The 17,753-nt window shown below is 42.8% G+C and overlaps 1 protein-coding gene across 2 annotated transcripts in view; it reads left to right on the forward strand.

Moving 5' to 3' along the window:
* CA14 (carbonic anhydrase 14) overlaps positions 1 to 17,753 on the forward strand; it is a 180,821-nt gene that overhangs the window by 79,817 nt on the left and 83,251 nt on the right. For both annotated transcript variants that reach the window (XM_068253513.1, XM_068253514.1), the window contains exon 3: positions 4,655 to 4,834. In XM_068253513.1, coding sequence (XP_068109614.1) covers positions 4,655 to 4,834 — 180 coding nt within the window. The remainder of the gene's footprint in view (positions 1 to 4,654; positions 4,835 to 17,753) is intronic.

Here is a 17,753-nt window from a genome sequence, read left to right on the forward strand (position 1 = left end):
GTGAAACCCCTCCCACGGTGTGACTTCTGTCTTTGAAACTCATTGTATTGTGGGAAATAACAGCTGTTTCTGCCAACCAAGCAATACCTCTCTCTGTGCACAGAACTCTCAGTAAACGTACATTCCGCAGAGATCACCTGGCACAGTGATCTGCAAACTTTGCTCTCCAGCTGTTAAGGAACTACAAGTCCCACAATGCATTTGCCATTATGAATCATAGTTACATCGTTATTTTGGTTGAAAAAAGACATACGTCCTTCGAGTTCAACCAGAGAACAAAGATCATGACTGTGGATGTCAGACTTTTGCAATGCATTGTGGGACTTGTAGTTCCTTAACAGCTGGAGAGCCAAGTTTGCAGATCACTGACCTGGCAAGACTAAAGATGTTGTCACCTGTAATAATTTTCACAATGTAAATCTGGGAGAGGGACTGTGCACATACTAGATTCTCGTCAGAATCAGTTTAGAATTAGCTGAGAATCATCATGCATGTGTATTATTACATAACCTTTAGAAGGATGTTTGGTAAATTTACAATCACAGAAAGAGTTAGAAAAAAGTGATATTTTGTTTTAACAAATTTCCAAATAATAGAATGGTTTTATTTAACCCCTTCACCCCAAGGGGTTTTTACCCTAACGGACCAGAGCAATTTTCACCTGTCAACGCTCCTCCCTTTTATTCGCCAATAACTTTATTACTACTTACCACAACAAAATGATATATACCTTGTTTTTTTCACCATCAATTAGGCTTTCTTTGGGCAATATATAGTGGGATGCGAAAGTTTGTTAACTATCATGATTTTCGTATAAAAATAGTTGGTTGTTACAAGAAAAAACGTCAGTTAAATATATCATATACGAGACACACACAATGATATTTGAGAAGTGAAATGAAGTTTATTGGATTTAAAGAAAGTGTGCAATAATTTAAATAATTTAGTTTAAACAAAATTAGGCAGGTGCAGAAAATTTTTTTAATCAATATTTAGTAAATCTTGCAGAAATGACACCCTCTAAACGCTTCCTGTAGGTTCCAATGAGAGTCTAAATTCTGGTTGAAGGTATTTTGGACCATTCCTCTTTACAAAACATCTCTAGTTCATTCAGGTGTGATGGCTTCTGAGCATGGACAGCTCGCTTTAACTCACACTACAGATTTCCAATTATATTCAGGTCTTGGGACTGAGATGTCCATTCCAGAACGTTGTACTTGTTCCTATGCATGAATGCCTTAGTGGATTTTGAGCATTGTTTAGAGTCGTTGTCTTGTTGAAAGATCCAGCCCCAGCACAGCTTCAGCTTTGTCACTGATTCCTAGACATTGGTCTCCAGAACCTCCTGGTACTGAGCGGAATCCATGCATCCTTCAACTATGACAAGATTCCCAGTCCCTGCACTGGCCACACAGCCCCAGAGCATGATGGAACCACCACCATATTTTACTGTAGGTAGCAGGTGTTTTTCTTGGAATGCTGTGTTCTTTTTCCTCCATGCATAACGCCTCTTGTTATGCCCAAATAACTCAATTTTAGTTTTATCAGTCCACAGCACCTTATTCCAAAATGAAGCAGGCTTGTCCAAATGTGCTTTAGCATACCTCAAGCAGCTCTGTTTGTGCTGTGGGTGGAGAAAAGGCTTACTCTGAATCACTCACACATACAGCATCTCCTTGTGTAAAGTGCGCCGAACGATGCACAGTGACTCCATCTGCAGCACGAGGATGTTGTAGGGCTTTGGTGCTGGTCTGTGGGTTGACTCTGACTGTTCTCACCATTCGTCACTTCTGTTTATCCGAGATTTTTCTTGGTCTGCCTCTGATCGGGGTCATGACCATTCATTCCATGCATTGCGATTAGGTAGAGGAACGTTTGTCCCCCTTCCCCAATCCTGGATCAAAGTCTCTTGATGGTACTAGTGGGGGAGCCTTGAATTTTGTTTAAAATAATCAAAATTGACTACAATATCAGCTATCCTAAAAGTCTATATAATATTCCAAACTCTTACCCTGATATTTATATTCACAATCTTTTGTACCTAGCATTAACATCTATGTACTGTATTAGAGTATTTTCAGATGGTTAGTTCATAATAGATGAACATAAAAACAAAGAAACACAATCAAACATATCCAAACTAAACTGCAGGTTACTTTAGATACTGTAAATCTTTTGTATCTTATATGTGTAAAAATTATGAATATGCAGTATAGTCAAACATTTAATTTACATTTTCCAGAGCAATAAAAAATATTAATAAAACGGAAATGTCATGAGTAGGTAGACTAAATGCATTCAAACTTCCCATTTAACTGTTTTACAGCCTGAGTTGTAACTTCAACCAAGGAATAGTTTGTTCTTTTCAAACAATACAAAACATGTTTACTGTTCCTAAACTGGATCTGTACAAAGACTTACAGATTAGACAACTTCTAAATTCAGTCAAAATGACTCTCTTAAGCTGAATACTCACCTAACAACACAGGAAGATGGATCACAGCAACATTCCCCAACAACATGTGTTCCCCTGCCAGTGGGTACATGAGGTGGCACAGGATGGGCGCACGTTCAAGCAGTCGTGGGAGTCGTCGGGATTAAAGATCCGATCCTCTGTGATGGTCGTTGTTGCCACGCGTCCCCAAACATTCATGTTCATTCAACGTTCATGTAATCCGTGTTGCGAGATTGTGGAGACGATTGTTTAACGTTCAAAGAATTGGCAGAAAAATTGCTTAGTGGGCTCGGGCCTTTTGAGCATCCAGAGAAATACATAACTTATTTGCTTCTTTAATGGGCATTAAAGGAGGAATTCTCATTATGTATAAAATCATACATGCTTCAAGCACTAGTGGTGAATATGCACAAATGTAATCCTGGGACAAATGATTGAAGCCACGTATAACACCTATATTATGGGCAAAAGCATTTCATTCACTTAGACAATTCTCCCACTGTATCAATCACTGGGGGAGTTTTCTGAAACTCATTAGCAGTGTGTTGGAGAAACTGTAAAGTTATTAGATCTATAGGTCATATATTCTGGTCTTGCCTAAAATTTCAGGTTCTTTGGAAAAGAGCAGAGAAACTGATTTGTAAACTACTTACAAGTGATTTTACATTGCACCTGTCTTTAGCCTTACTTCAGATAGATAAAGAATACGTGCCTAATAAATTAAGCCTAATGCATATCTACTCATTTATTTATTGCTACCAAATCTCTATGAGGGTAAAATGGACACACCAGTGGGCCAACACTTCTGTGAACCAGGGCACAGCATGCAAGATCTCAAAGTACTTGTTCTTAAGGGTAACTTCAAAAATGAACAATCAAGAAAAAATTCTGAGTACCAATTCATGAAAGCGTTCAAGACATTAACAGAAGGTTTAAATTGTGGAACATGATTCATGACACCTTATGTAACATGATTGATTTGGCTTCATGATCTTCAGAAAACTGCTGGATTTCATGTATGCTTGCACTAACTCACTGGCTTCAGCCTGCTGATCACCTGACACCTAACGGATAAACAGTAACCAGCACAACTGTCATCTTCGTGTTTACTATTTACCTGCATCAGTGTTTTACTTCAGCTAACATCTTAAAATATGCCTGAAGAAGGGGACCAGATCCCAGAAAGCTTGCATAATTTAACGCTTTCAGTTAGCCATTAAAAGGTATTATTTTTTACAAAATACCTATACCAAATCTCTAATAAACAAAAATTGGAAGGTGGAATATGTTTTCACTCCCAGAGGGGTATTTGTAATATAGTGACTTATAAAAACCTGTGATTAGAATATTTGTATGTTATTAGACAAAATAAAGGGAAATTTAGTGAATATTTATATTCCTGGAACAAGATATGTACAATTCAAGTGTAATCCAATTAATAAGCTCTCTAAATATTTTTATATTTCCCTTAATTTATCTGTAATCATCTGACCATTAGGTAAAATGATTCTTAGTAGGTTTATTCTAATTTATCTTGGAGTACCTTATGCTTGGTACACACCATGCAATTTCATGTCAGACGGGTTGAATAGATTATTTCCAACACCAAAAAAACATTTGGAAATCAGATCAGACTTGTTGGAAATAATCTATTCAACCCAACTATCACTGGCCTTTGCCACAAATCTCTCTAGGTTGCTGGAGATTGTTACTCTCACAGTGCACAAGAAAAGGCTTTTTCTGAAGCACAGAGCTTCTGTCTGCAAGTTACACAGAATTAATTTAGACGAATAATAACAGTGTGGTTGTTACAAACTAAACCACATATTAATCAACTGGATATTACATTAGTATGCAAGATGGCTGCTTATAGTTCAGCTGACTGTGATGGGGAGGGGGATTCACAAAGATGACATTGTATTGCGCTAAAGACAGATATTAAAACTGTATTGATAGTGAGGCATTAGGCGATTTTAATTTGCATGTTGCACCATCCAGTAATTCTAAAGAAATTTGGTTAAGCTGTACAAGCATATGTGTAAGTTTATTTTCCATTCAATTTACAGTCAACTATGACTGTCTAATTTGACTGTTAGCTGAGATGTTAATTTGAAAGCTTAACTAATGAGATTACTTAGATCAGAACAAGACAGGAATTTCACTTTAAACTATTTATTCTCATGATGTTCTCCTTTACAGGGCATCATGGCCAAGAACATTGGTCAGATTCCTTTCCTGACTGTAGTGGGAAAGCCCAATCTCCTATCAACATTAAGACAAGTAATGTCAGCTATGATGACTCCTTACCACCCATACAGCCAGTGGGGTACAGCATGCCCGGGAGCACTCCATTCACCCTCCTCAACAATGGTCACACAGGTAAGACAATAAAATTGTCCATATGTCTTTATTAATTCCCATTTCTGTATTTGAGTTAGATTTTCTTAAAGTGAACAACCAGTCTAAAAATCTACTCAGCAACACTGAAAAGGCTTGGCGTTTCTCTACCAGTTTCACAGCATCAGAACTTTGATTTTCTTACCCAGGCCTCATTTTTAGCTGCACAGAAGAAAACTTTTTTCCCCTGATGCTGTGCAAAACATGATGGGATTTCTGATGTTGTTGCTCTCTTTCTGCTGTTTTGGTGCAATTTTTTTTTTATTCTGACTTCGAGATTTGATTGAAGCCCAGTGTGTGCCGCTGTGAGGGGTGATCAGGACACAGGACAGTTGGAACTGTGTCTCACACTCCCTGTCACCTCATTTCAACCAAAAAGATGGCTGCCCCCATGAAAAAGATGGCTGCCCCCATGAAATCACAAACATTTGCCATTTCTTTTAAAACAGGGTGGGTAAAAGATTATACTACCTATCTATTTTAATTAACATAACTAATATAACTTAATGACAGTATGTTTGCTTAGGCGTAAGTTCCCCTTTAATATATTAGCAAAGTATTGTGTTAGCCAGGGAGATGATAGTCTGTGTCTTACCCATGGTACTTAAATGGCCAGAATCAGTCCTAAATACCAGGCTTCCACCTGCAGTCCAGCACGAGTATAGAAGGAGCTGGCATAAATGTAGACAAAGCTGGCCTGTAACTGCAGGAAGACAATTCAAGATACTTAAAGGGGTTCTGTGGCTGTTTTAGAAACAAAAAGTGTCACTTACCTGGGGCTTCTATCTGCCCCCTGCAGATATCAAGTCCAGCGCCGTCACTGAAGAATCCTCCGATCCTCACAGAGGGTCACCTGCCAATTATTTGTCTAACTAGATGAATTCACTATGGCTGTGCGGTCGTGGCTACGCGCGTCCTCGCTCCGGCTTGCGTCTCCAGGAGCTTACTGCGCAGGCAGTATGAAGTTTTCTTGTACTGCACATGCGCAGTAAGCTCCTGGAGTTGCGAGCGGGAGCGAGGACACCCAGCGGCCAGTGCCGTGCATCCACAGTGACATTCATCTAGTAAACTAATAATTGGCAGGTGACCTGTGGCGAGGAACGGAGGATACTTCAGTGATGGCGCGGGACTTGATATCTGCAGGGGGCCAGTAGAAGCCCCAGGTAAGTGACACTTTTTGTTTTTTAAAACAGCCATAGAAGCCCTTTAATTTAAGATCTGTGCTTCAGGACTAGGGATGCTTGTTCAGATTTCGCAGAAATGCAAGTGCTGCATTTCTGATCGGAAATTGCATTTCCGCATCGAAATTTGGAAATCGGTAATAAAAGTGCGGTAGGCGGATTTTTGTGAAAATCACGGAAATTTCCACTGATTTTAACATTGATTTTCTCAAAAAGTTCAAGGTCTTTTTGAAAGATTTTTTTCTCTTGTTCCCACTCTTCTGCTTAACCTTTCTGGCGGTAACCCCGAACGTAGTTCGGGGTAAGCCACGCAGGAGGATTTCTCAGGCCCTGCTGGGCCGATTTGCATAATTTGTTTTTGCAACACGCAGCTAGCACTTTGCTAGCTGTGTGTGCACTCCGATCCACGCCAATTAGCCACCGCTCGCCGCGCCGCCCCCAGACCCCGTACGCTGCCTGGCCAATCAGTGCCAGGCAGCGCTGAGGGGTGGATCGGGACTCTCAATGACGTCACGACGTCGGTGACGTCATCCCGCCCGTCGCCATGGCGATGTGGGAAGCCCTCCAGGAAATACCGTTCTTTGAACAGGATTTCCTGATCGCAAATCGCCGGAGGCGATCAAAGCGGGTGGGGGGATGCCGCTGCACAGCATGTATCATGTAGCGAGCCCTGGGCTCGCTACATGATTTTTAAAAAAATTACAAAAAAAAAATGGTGCGCTGCCCCCTGGCGGTTTATAACCTTCCTGGCGGTAACCCCGAACGTAGTTCGGTGTAAGCCGCGCAGGAGGTTTTCTCAGGCCCTGCTGGGCCGATCTGCGTAATTTTTTTTTTGCTGAACGCAGCTAGCACTTTGCTAGCTGCGTCAGCACACCGATCGCCGCTGCCCCGCGCCGTTTCGCCGCTATCCGCGCCGCCGCAGAGCCCTCCCTAGACCCCTGCGCTGTCTGGCCTATCAGCGCCAGGCAGCGCTAAGGGTTGGATCGGGTCTCCCTTAGACGTCATGACGTCCATGACGTCGGTGACATCATCCTGCCCCATCGCCATGGCGACGGGGAAGCCCTCCAGGAAATCCCGTTCTTTGAACGGGATTTCCTGATCGCCTATCGCCGGAGGCGATCGGAGGGGCTGGGGGGATGCCGCTGAGCAGCGGCTATCATGTAGCGAGCCCTAGGCTCGCTACATAATTTAAAAAATAAAAAAAAATAAAAAAAAACGCAGCGCTGCCCCTGGCGGTTTTTAATAGACCGCCAGGAGGGTTAATAGACCGCCAGGAGGGTTAATAAACCCTGAAAATTTGGTGTTTCTAGCACCTACAGGGGCTTTCCTAATAACCGCTAAAAAAATAATTTAATAATAAATAATAAATAATTTAAAATGCAGAAAATTCGCATTACCGATATGCGGTATGCCGCGACTTTAGAGATTAATAGAAAAGTCCCCATAGATGCTACAAACACAACATTTTCAGGGTATGTTAAGCAGAAGAGTGGGAACAAGATGAAAAAAATCTTTTAAAATTACCTTTTACTTTTTGAGAAAATCAATTTTAAAGTCGCCAGAAATGTAAAACGCAGAAATCCGCATTACCAATATGCAGTATGCCGCCAACTTTAGAGATTAATAGCAAAGGCCCCATAGGTGCTAGAAACACCAAATTTTCAGGGTATGTTGAGCAGAAGAGTGGGAACAAGAAGAAAAAAAATCTTTCAAAAAGACCTTGTACTTTTTGAGAAAATCAATGTTAAAGTCGCATTGGAATGTGGAAAGCGGTAGCAGAAAGTGGTAGTGATAATAGACAATGGCGGAAAGCGGATTTTCCGCGGAAGCCCTATTCAGGACATAAACAAGTGTTCAATACAGTATGTAAACCAAGACTGATGCATATCTGAGCACTGAATTCAGTTAACAAGTTATCTTTATTCAGTATCCAACATGGAAAACAGAACTAGGATGTACAACAGTGGGCGATGGAAACTAGACACAAACCTGAACTAACAGTCATTTCACGAGGGTCCCTGTGAGTCAGAGACCACAATCATTTATCTCCTTAGCTTGCAATTTAAATTTACATAAAGTACTCATCCCGATAATTCCTTCAATTATGGCAGTTAAATTGTTTCCACCAGGATGCCATGCTTCCCAAAATTGATGCAACAGATATCAGAATGAATCTATGTACCACAATCTTTTACGCACAACTTTTCCTCACGTTGACCACAACAGTCCTAATCACTGTTTCTCCCAGCAAGAGTGAGGTTTGTTCATGCTGCCATAGCAATTAAAGCCTTTACCATTAGTATAAAAAAAAAAACTAAAGGGAGGGTGTAGAACAAAAAGTAAAAAAATAAGAAAATCATACCAGGGTATATATACTGCAGTAGTTGGGACTCTGATTACATCAATAAATGGTTAAAAGTAATGACCAGTCTACACAAAAGGGAGCAAGTTGCAGTAGGAAAATAAGGTAGAAAAAAAAAAAAAAAAGATATGACCCCCCCTCCCCAAAAAAAAGATAGAAAAAAGGAGACTTTGTAAAGGTTAGACGTGCAGATATCACCCATTAGACAAATACTGTACATATATATAATACCCCTTATTAATTGATTCTGCCTCTCTTCGTTTTAATATCGCTCCATATTATACATTGGTCCGTATATAGCAATGTCCACAGTTCTACCTATACTGGTTTTCTTTCTTTGTTTTTCTGTCTCTTTCTTTAGTGATGTCTAGTTGTTTCTCATTTTTTGCGGACTCAGGGAGAAGGGGCGGGGGAGAGAATTGGGGCAAAATAAGTGGCTTGACTGCATTGACTGCAGCAAGTGTACTTACCAATAGCACAGTGAATATAGTTTATATCACTTAAGAGAGAGATCTGCTTTTGTGCTAGCAGTCCAAGCATACCCTCCTGCCTTGGCCACATTTCCCTCCATGGGACACATAATGCAGTAACAGTATAAGCCAGGCCTCTCTCAGGCAGCACTTCAGGATGCAATAGGACATTGCAATGATACTGTTCCCCACCTCTACCAAGAAAAAAGGAAAATGAAACACCCTTGTCTGTGTGCTCTACATTTATACAGCTTTTGAAACTATGGAGGTAGCTACTGTTTCTGTCGTTTGGGAGGCAGTTTTCAATCATCATCAGTGGAGATGACATTTAAGGAAGTGAACTTATCCAACAACTATGCCACCCCTGTGAACAGGTGCCCACCTATTTACATACTGTATACAACTAATTGACCACGTCTAATTGTTAATTAGATTAAGTTGACTGAACACAGCTAAGTGATTACAGTCATCTATGATGGGTCTAGACTTAACTTTATATTGAACCGTACCATGAGAATAAAATCACCAAAAGTTTCTGCAAGAGCGCTATGCCTATGGGTATGAAGGGCATTCCAAAAGGGTTGAGGGAAAACAGCTGTGTAAATATATCGGTTTGGGGAGGGTCACAAAGCCATTTCTGAAACTCTATGGATTGCTAACCAAAGTCAGCTGTATCTGAATAACTAAATGGAGAAGATAGGGAGGACTCTTTGTAAGAGTGCACAGCTTTCCAAAATGACTCCAAAAGGTGCCAAAAAAAAACCTCATCCAGAAAGACACAACACTTCTGAACAGAAAATCACAAGCACTACACATCTCATACAGTAAGTCTTAGTAGATGCCTAGCTGTCCAGCTGTCCCTTTTTTGCACAGGTCATTCCTTTTTCAGAACCAAGACAAGACACAAAACATTTCTCCTGGTAGACTCAAACCTTCAGGGCTGCAGACACTTAGGGTGCGCTCCACTGGTGACCAGGGTCATTAGGAAGCATTTCTGGAGGACTCCTTATTGTTGTACACACAGGCTTGAGCCGGGATTTGAAACCCTACATAAAAGACTACAGCCTCAACCAATAGGCTATCCAGCTGGCCAAATCCTTCTGTTAGTGTTTTCCTTTTCATAATTCACCATTTTAGGTCTGTTGTACAGACCTATATGATAAAAAAAAAGTCTTATCATACTAAAATGTTATTCCCAGCCTCTAAATTATAGCATTATTTATTTTTGCATGCCAATGTAATGGAAAAAGTAATTGAGGAACTAGTGTGGTCTGAAAAATGACAATATGCCTTTTGCCCATTGGTTCCTCCTGATACGTGTGATTGGACAGGAGTGGCAGGAAAAATCTATTTTACAACAAAAATGCTGTGTTGTTTCCAGGTGTCCCTCATTCCCATCTCACGTACAAAGGCCGGGGGAAGGGGGGGGGGGTGTTATCAGCCAGGGTTTGTGGCTTCATAATATGTAGGGGATCAGGGGAAAAATAAGGTCCATGAGAGAGTAGCAAGATTAAAGTCACTGCTGTCCAAGAATAACACCAATGTTTGTCTCTCATCTGCCAAAGGAAAACAAAAAAATCTGGACAATCTCCAAGTCTATTAAGATAAATACTACTTTGACAGGAAAGTCAAAAGTAGAACTCCTTGTACAAATGTGATACCATTCTGTCTGGCATAAAGCAAACACAGTATTCCAAGGCAGGATCACACACACCAGTCAGACATGATGAGGGTAGTAGGATGCAGTGGGGATGGTTTGCTACCTTAGGATCTGCAAAACATGAAATTATTATATGAACCAGGAATTGTGCATAATTGTAAAGGAGAAAGTCCACTCAAAGTGCTGTAGCATAGTTCAGTTAACTTTAGTAAACTTACATACAACACACGCTAGGTTTTCATTACCAGAAATGACCATTCATAATCACCTTGGGTGACACTTCAGCATGAGCACAGGTGCTCTCTGAGATTAGCAGCCTTTTCTTCACCGATGTGGTGTGATTAATGTAAAGCTGACCACTATTGTAGCAAGTGGACACAACCTGGTGCTCCACCCTTCTATGTATAGAAAATCCATTTATAGCAGTAACCAAATCTGAGCCAGTTGACACTTATTTTGCAGATGTTAATTGTTTAAAGGGAAGGTTCAAGCAAAATAAAAAAGATAGTTTCACTTACCTGGGGCTTCTACCAGCCCCATGCAGCCATCCTCTGCCCTCGTAGTCACTCACTGCTGCTCCAGTCCCCCGCTGGCAGCTTGCCGACCTCGGAGGTCGGCGGGCTGCATTGTGTACATTTTTACGCATTCCCACCAGTGCAGGAACATTAACACATACATTTTTACGCATTACTAGTTCAATGCGTAAATTTTTACGCATCCATTGAACCATTAATGCGTAAAAATGTATGTGTTAATGTTCCTGCACTAGCGGGAATGCGTAAAAATGTGCGCATTGAACCAGTAATGCGTAAAAATGTATGTGTTAATGTTCCTGCACTAGCCAGCGGGGGACTGGAGCAGCAGTGAATGACTACGAGGGCACAGGATGGACCTTGGACCTTCCCTTTAAGGGCTGGATTCCATTAGGGGTGATTCACAGTGCTTCCCTGAGCACAAATAAGGACAGGGAATCGGAGTCTATTGAAATCAATAAACTGCTTCCAAATCCGAAAGTAGGGAAAATCAAAAAAACATAGTGCCTGCAGCATACATCCCCATGCATTGCACAACTAGAGGAATTCAGATGCGTACTCGCATCAGCACAAGTGCCCGCGTCCGTCTCAGAGCTGGATGCCGGCAAAAGTGGAATCTTGCCCTAAGTTGCCTGGCTGAAGGTAAATATTGTCTTGCCATTAAAACTTTTAGGTAAAGATAATAAAACACCACTTCATGTTGAAGGATATTTTTTATAGATGGCTTCTTTCACACCTCTTATAAACCTGTTTCTTTTGTGTTCAAAATGTGCATAAAGTTCATTATTTTCGGTAATGTACTAATAACCATTAGACTTTCATATATTTTAGATTCAAATACACACAACTGAAGTAGTTCAAGCCTTTTATTGTTTTAATATTGATGATTTTGGCATACAGCTCATGAAAACCCAAATTTCCTATCTCAAAAAATTAGCATATTTCATCCGACCAATAAAAGAAAAGCGTTTTTAAAACAAAAAAAGTCAACCTTCAAATAATTATGTTCAGTTATGCACTCAATACTTGGTCGGGAATCCTTTTGCAGAAATGACTGCTTAAATGCGGCGTGGCATGGAGGCAATCAGCCTGTGGCACTGCTCAGGTGTTATGGAGGCCCAGGATGCTTCGATAGTGGCCTTAAAGGGATACTTAAGTCAAACAAAAAAAATGAGTTTTATTCTCCTGGGGCTTCCAATAGCCCCCTGCAGCTGTCCGATGCCCTCGCCGTCTCCCTCCGATCCTCCTGGCCCCGCAGGCAGCCACTTCCTGTTTCGGTGACAGGAGCTGACAGGCTGGGGACGCGAGTGATTCTTCGCGTTCCTGGCCACAATAGCGCCATCTATGCTGCTATAGCACATATCATATACCATATAGCAGCATAGAGGGTGCTAATGTGTCTGGGAGCGCGAAGAATCACTCCCGTCCCCAGCCTGTCAGCTCCTGTCACCGAAACAGGAAGTGTCTGCCGGCGGGGTCAGGAGGATCGGAGGGAGACGGCGAGGGTACCGGACAGCTGCAGGGGGCTATTGGAAGCCCTAGGTGAGCAAAACTCATTTTTTTTTTGTTTGACTTAAGTGTCCCTTTAAGCTCATCCAGAGTGTTGGGTCTTGCATCTCTCAACTTTCTCTTCACAATAGCTCACAGATTCTCTATGGGGTTCAGGTCAGGAGAGTTGGCAGGCCAATTGAGCACAGTAATACCATGGTCAGTAAACCATTTACCAGTGGTTTTGGCACTGTGAGCAGGTGCCAGGTCGTGCTGAAAAATGAAATCTTCATCTCCATAAAGCTTTTCAGCAGATGGAAGCATGAAGTGCTCCAAAATCTCCTGATAGCTAGCTGCATTGACCCTGCCCTTGATAAAACACAGTGGACCAACACCAGCAGCTGACATGGCACCCCAGACCATCACTGACTGTGTGTACTTGACACTGGACTTCAGGCATTTTGGCATTTCCCTCTCCCCAGTCTTCCTCCAGACTCTGGCACCTTGATTTCCGAATGACATGTAAAAGTTCCTTTCATCCGAAAAAAGTACTTTGGACCACTGAGCAACAGTCCAGTGCTGCTTCTTTGTAGCCCAGGTCAGGCGCTTCTGCCGCTGTTTCTGGTTCAAAAGTGGGTTCATGCTTCCATCTGCTGAAAAGCTTTATGGAGATAAAGATTTCATTTTTCAGCATGACCTGGCACCTGCTCACAGTGCCAAAACCACTGGTAAATGGTTTACTGACCATGGTATTACTGTGCTCAATTGGCCTGCCAACTCTCCTGACCTGAACCCCATAGAGAATCTGTGGGATATTGTGAAGAGAAAGTTGAGAGACGCAAGACCCAACACTCTGGATGAGCTTAAAGCCGCTATCGAAGCATCCTAGGCCTCCATAACACCTGAGCAGTGCCACAGGCTGATTGCCTCCATGCCACGCCGCATTGAAGCAGTCATTTCTGCAAAAGGATTCCCAACCAAGTATTGAGTGCATAACTGAACATAATTATTTGAAGGTTGACTTTTTTTGTTTTAAAACACTTTTCTTTTATTGGTCGGATGAAATATGCAAATTTTTTGAGATAGGAAATTTGGGTTTTCATGAGCTGTATGCCAAAATCATCAATATTAAAACAATAAAAGGCTTGAACTACTTCAGTTGTGTGTATTTGAATCTAAAATATATGAAAGTCTAATGTTTATCAGTACATTACAGAAAATAATGAACTTTATCACAATATGCAAATTTTTTGAGAAGATCCTGTATTTTTCTTTTCCCAGAAGATCAACAAACTACCCATTGAGTGATTGCAGCTGCATTCATACATTTACAACTTACAAGGACAAGTTTTTTTGTTTGTATTTCAATGATTTCTGTTAGTAAATGCGAGTCAGCTTGTGCACATGACCAACCTTTCATAAGTCATCACCGTTATCCAGTAAGATGCAAGTAAAGGTCACACTGTGGCAACTGAATAAAAGTAACATATAGGGAAAAATACACCACTATGTTTATAGACAGCAGAATACAATACAATTCTTCTATGGTAATGTAAAGATTAGAGGAAGCGTTTGGTTCCAGTTATTGCTGTTATCGTGACTCTGTGGTAAGTGGGATATGGAGGCTTCCATATTTATTTCCTTATAAATAATTCCAGCTACCAGACTGTCCTGCTGATCCTGTGCCACAGATACTTCATGCCACTGACTAAAAGCGACGTACACATGCTAGATTACATTCAGCCAAAGTAGCTGATAGCGAGTGCCTCTGCTGACAATCTGGCATGTAGAGCGGCCTACGATCCTCCTCAGTGCATCGGGACTGGAGGATCGACTAAGTGCTGGCCAAGGGCATTGTTCAACCATCCATTCTGGCCACTCTGTTGCTCTGACATGCAGCAATCCACAGCCCTCCGCCACATAGCAACAGAACATATCACTAGCCTGAAGGATAGGGATGTGTTTGTATAGCTGTGACCAATCACTGTGGCCCTAGAGTTCAATGTCCTAATTCCTCCCTGGTGATAGTTCTCATTTGCGAATACAAGGCTTTAAAACAGATGCAAGTCAAATCAGCACTGGCAGGCAACTGGCATAGTTTATAAGGAAATAAATATGGGAGCCTTTACATCCATCTCACTGCAGGGTCACTTTACAGGTGGTGCAATCAGTTACTCAGTTTCACATTAGTGAAAATATGCAGTTGTAGGGGAAACCAGGTAAGGGGCAAATGTTTTTCTCAAAGTGTTCATTATTGTGCTCTTTCTGTCTTGCTGACAGCTCTGCTTCTGCAATGTTTCCTATTTTACAGCAGCACAGTGGGTATTTTATTGGTGCTAATCTGTTTAAAGCTGAGTCCTTCATATGGCATTTTACAGGAGCTTGTTAGGAAAGGGTGGTAATGGAAATCAGTCAGTCAGACATGACCACACAGTTCTCTATCAACACATTCAGTCAGTGTCAAAATGCATGGCATGCAGCATGGCCCATCCAGCTGGCAGATGAACCCTGTCACCTGGTGCTCCTGCCAGTATAAGACAATTAAAATGACCGGTTGTCCAGGCATTTAGCAGTGTAGGCTTATGTGACGCTTGCCATCAGGTGCTGCTGAGAAAGAACATTCAGCTGTTGGCCAGTACTAATGTTCCCAGATATCTGAGATTGGCAGCTGCATTCTTCCTTATTCCACTGAGTTTCCCAGTATCGTCTCACATCTTAGATCATGGAGACAGTTGATGCTTCTTAAGCTAAGTACTCACGGGGGGACAATTGTAGCTGTCGCTGCACACGGGAGCGTGTGCGCGACAGTTCGTTGACAGTTCGTCGACAGCTCGTCGCCAAGTCCCTCTGCATCCACACGGCAGCAGAGGGATTAGCGATGCGGCGGAAGCTGTCGCCGAGGTTCCTCCCCCCCGCCGGAAGCTCCGTGTGCCGTGTGTAGGTAGCTGTCGCTAGCCCGCATACACATGCGGGACTAGCGACAGTTCCGGCGAGGTTGCGGCGACGGCTGTAGCCGGCGATTGAACATGTCAATCGCCTGGCGACAGCTCCGACGGGCGACGGTTCGGGGCGCGCGTCATACACACGGGCGAACTGTCGCCGCAACACGCGCATGCCACGTGGTTGCGGCGACGGCCGTACCCCGTGTGTATGAGCCATTAGGATGGAAATTTGCAATTTGACTCTGTTCCATATTACCAGGAAAACTATCGTACTTTCTATGCACTTCAGAGGGAAAGGTCAAGGCCCAAATGTGACTCCTTTTAGCAGGACTGTTGAAGGACATGACCTTTGACCTCCAATCACTCTTAATTGTGACTGGCTACAATAAAGCTAAGCTATAGGAGACTTGGAATGTTTAAGCTCAAATTCATTTATGTCGCAGAATGCAAATTTGGTGTGTGTGTGTGTGTGTGTGTGTGTGTGTGTGTACTGTGTGTGTGTGTGTGTGTACTGTGTGTGTGTGTGTGTATGTGTAAGTGTCTGTGCATGTTTGTATGTTTCTGTGTGTGTATGTCTGTGAGTGTGTGTGTGTGTGTGTGTGTGTGTGTGTGTGTGTGTATGTGTAAGTGTCTGTGCATGTTTGGATGTGTGTGTGTGTGTGTGTGTGTGTGTATGTGTGTGTATGTGTATGTGTAAGTGTCTGTGCATGTTTGTATGTATCTGTGTGTGTATGTCTGTGAGTGTGTGTGTGTGTGTGTGTGTGTGTGTGTGTATGTGTGTGTGTATGTCTGTGCATGTGTGTATGTCTATGTATGTTTGTATGTTTCTGTGTGTGTATGTCTGTGCATGTATGTGTGTGTGCGTGTGTGTGCGTCAATCAGAGGGGTCTATCTACTGGTTGATCTGGTGGCACATCTAGTAATCGCCATCTTAACAAATCTGTCTGAGAGCAGTGGGGGCCACTAGGGCTGCCTAATACTTTGGAATTGGGGGGTTCAATGCACAGGTTCATATCAGGTTGTAGGGAAAGTTCAAAAACACTGCCTAATTACTTGTTTGAGGGTAACTTTGTCTAATTATGATTAAGGGGAAAAAGCTGCCTAATTGTGTGTGTATTTGTAGGGGGAATGCTGCCTAGCCAACCTTTCGCAATGATGTACTGTGTGCATTGCACAGGTTTTGTTAATTTCGGTTGTGGTGGAACATGTCATGAGATCTGAAATGGCTTAAAGGGAAGGTTCAAGCAAAATAAAAAAATGAGTTTCACTTACCGGGGGCTTCTACCAGCCCCATGCAGCCATCCTGTGCCCTCGTAGTCACTCACTGTTGCTCCAGTCCCCCGCTGGCAGCTTGCCGACCTCGGAGGTCGGCGAGACGCATTGCGTACATTTTTACGCATTCCTGCTAGTGCAGGAACATTAACACATACATTTTTACGCATTACTGGTTCAATGCGTAAAAATTTACGCATTGAAGCAGTAACGCGTAAAAATGTATGCGTTAATGTTCCTGCACTATCGGGAATGCGTAAAAATGTACGCAATGCGTCCCGCCGACCTCCGAGGTCAGGAAGCTGCCAGCGGGGGACTGGAGCAGCAGTGAGTGACTACGAGGGCACAGGATGGCTGCATGGGGCTGGTAGAAGCCCCCGGTAAGTGAAACTCATTTCTTTATTTTGCTTGAACCTTCCCTTTAAGTGTCTTTCTTTCATAACTTTAACAGTTTGGAGGATTGGTCCTTTATCTCACAGGATACTCCCCCTTCCCTAATATGTCCCGGGCTGCCTGCATGGGCCGCCTCCTTCTAATGCACTGGGCCTGGCAGATTATTGGTAGGGGAGTATGGGAATGCTGGGAGTCAGGCCGACCATGGGCCTCCCTCCTGTGTTTCCCCCTGTTGCAGAGTACTGTGCAGCAGTTCGACTTGAGCAGGTCGCACCTTGTCCCGATTGCACCTCTGTCCATCCTCCTCAGTACCAGCCGGATGCTCACTACTTCCTGTTCTGCATGTTGTGCAATTGGATGCAACACGCAGAGACAGAGCAGGCAGAGAGCAGCAGGCTTGTACAAGGGGAAGGGGGGGGGAGGTGTAAAAGGATGGAGACATGATCGGGATCAGGTGAGACTTGCTAGACCACCAAGGAAACCATTGTTTGTGGAGAGGGAGCACTAGACCACAAAGAAAGCCATTGTGAATGGAGGGGGGGGGGGGGGGCGCTAGACCACCAGGGAACTGTATAGGGGTGGTAGGAAGGGCCTCTTGAC

Source organism: Hyperolius riggenbachi, chromosome 9 (genome assembly GCF_040937935.1).
Source record: "Hyperolius riggenbachi isolate aHypRig1 chromosome 9, aHypRig1.pri, whole genome shotgun sequence".
NCBI classification, from domain to species: Eukaryota; Metazoa; Chordata; class Amphibia; order Anura; family Hyperoliidae; genus Hyperolius; species Hyperolius riggenbachi.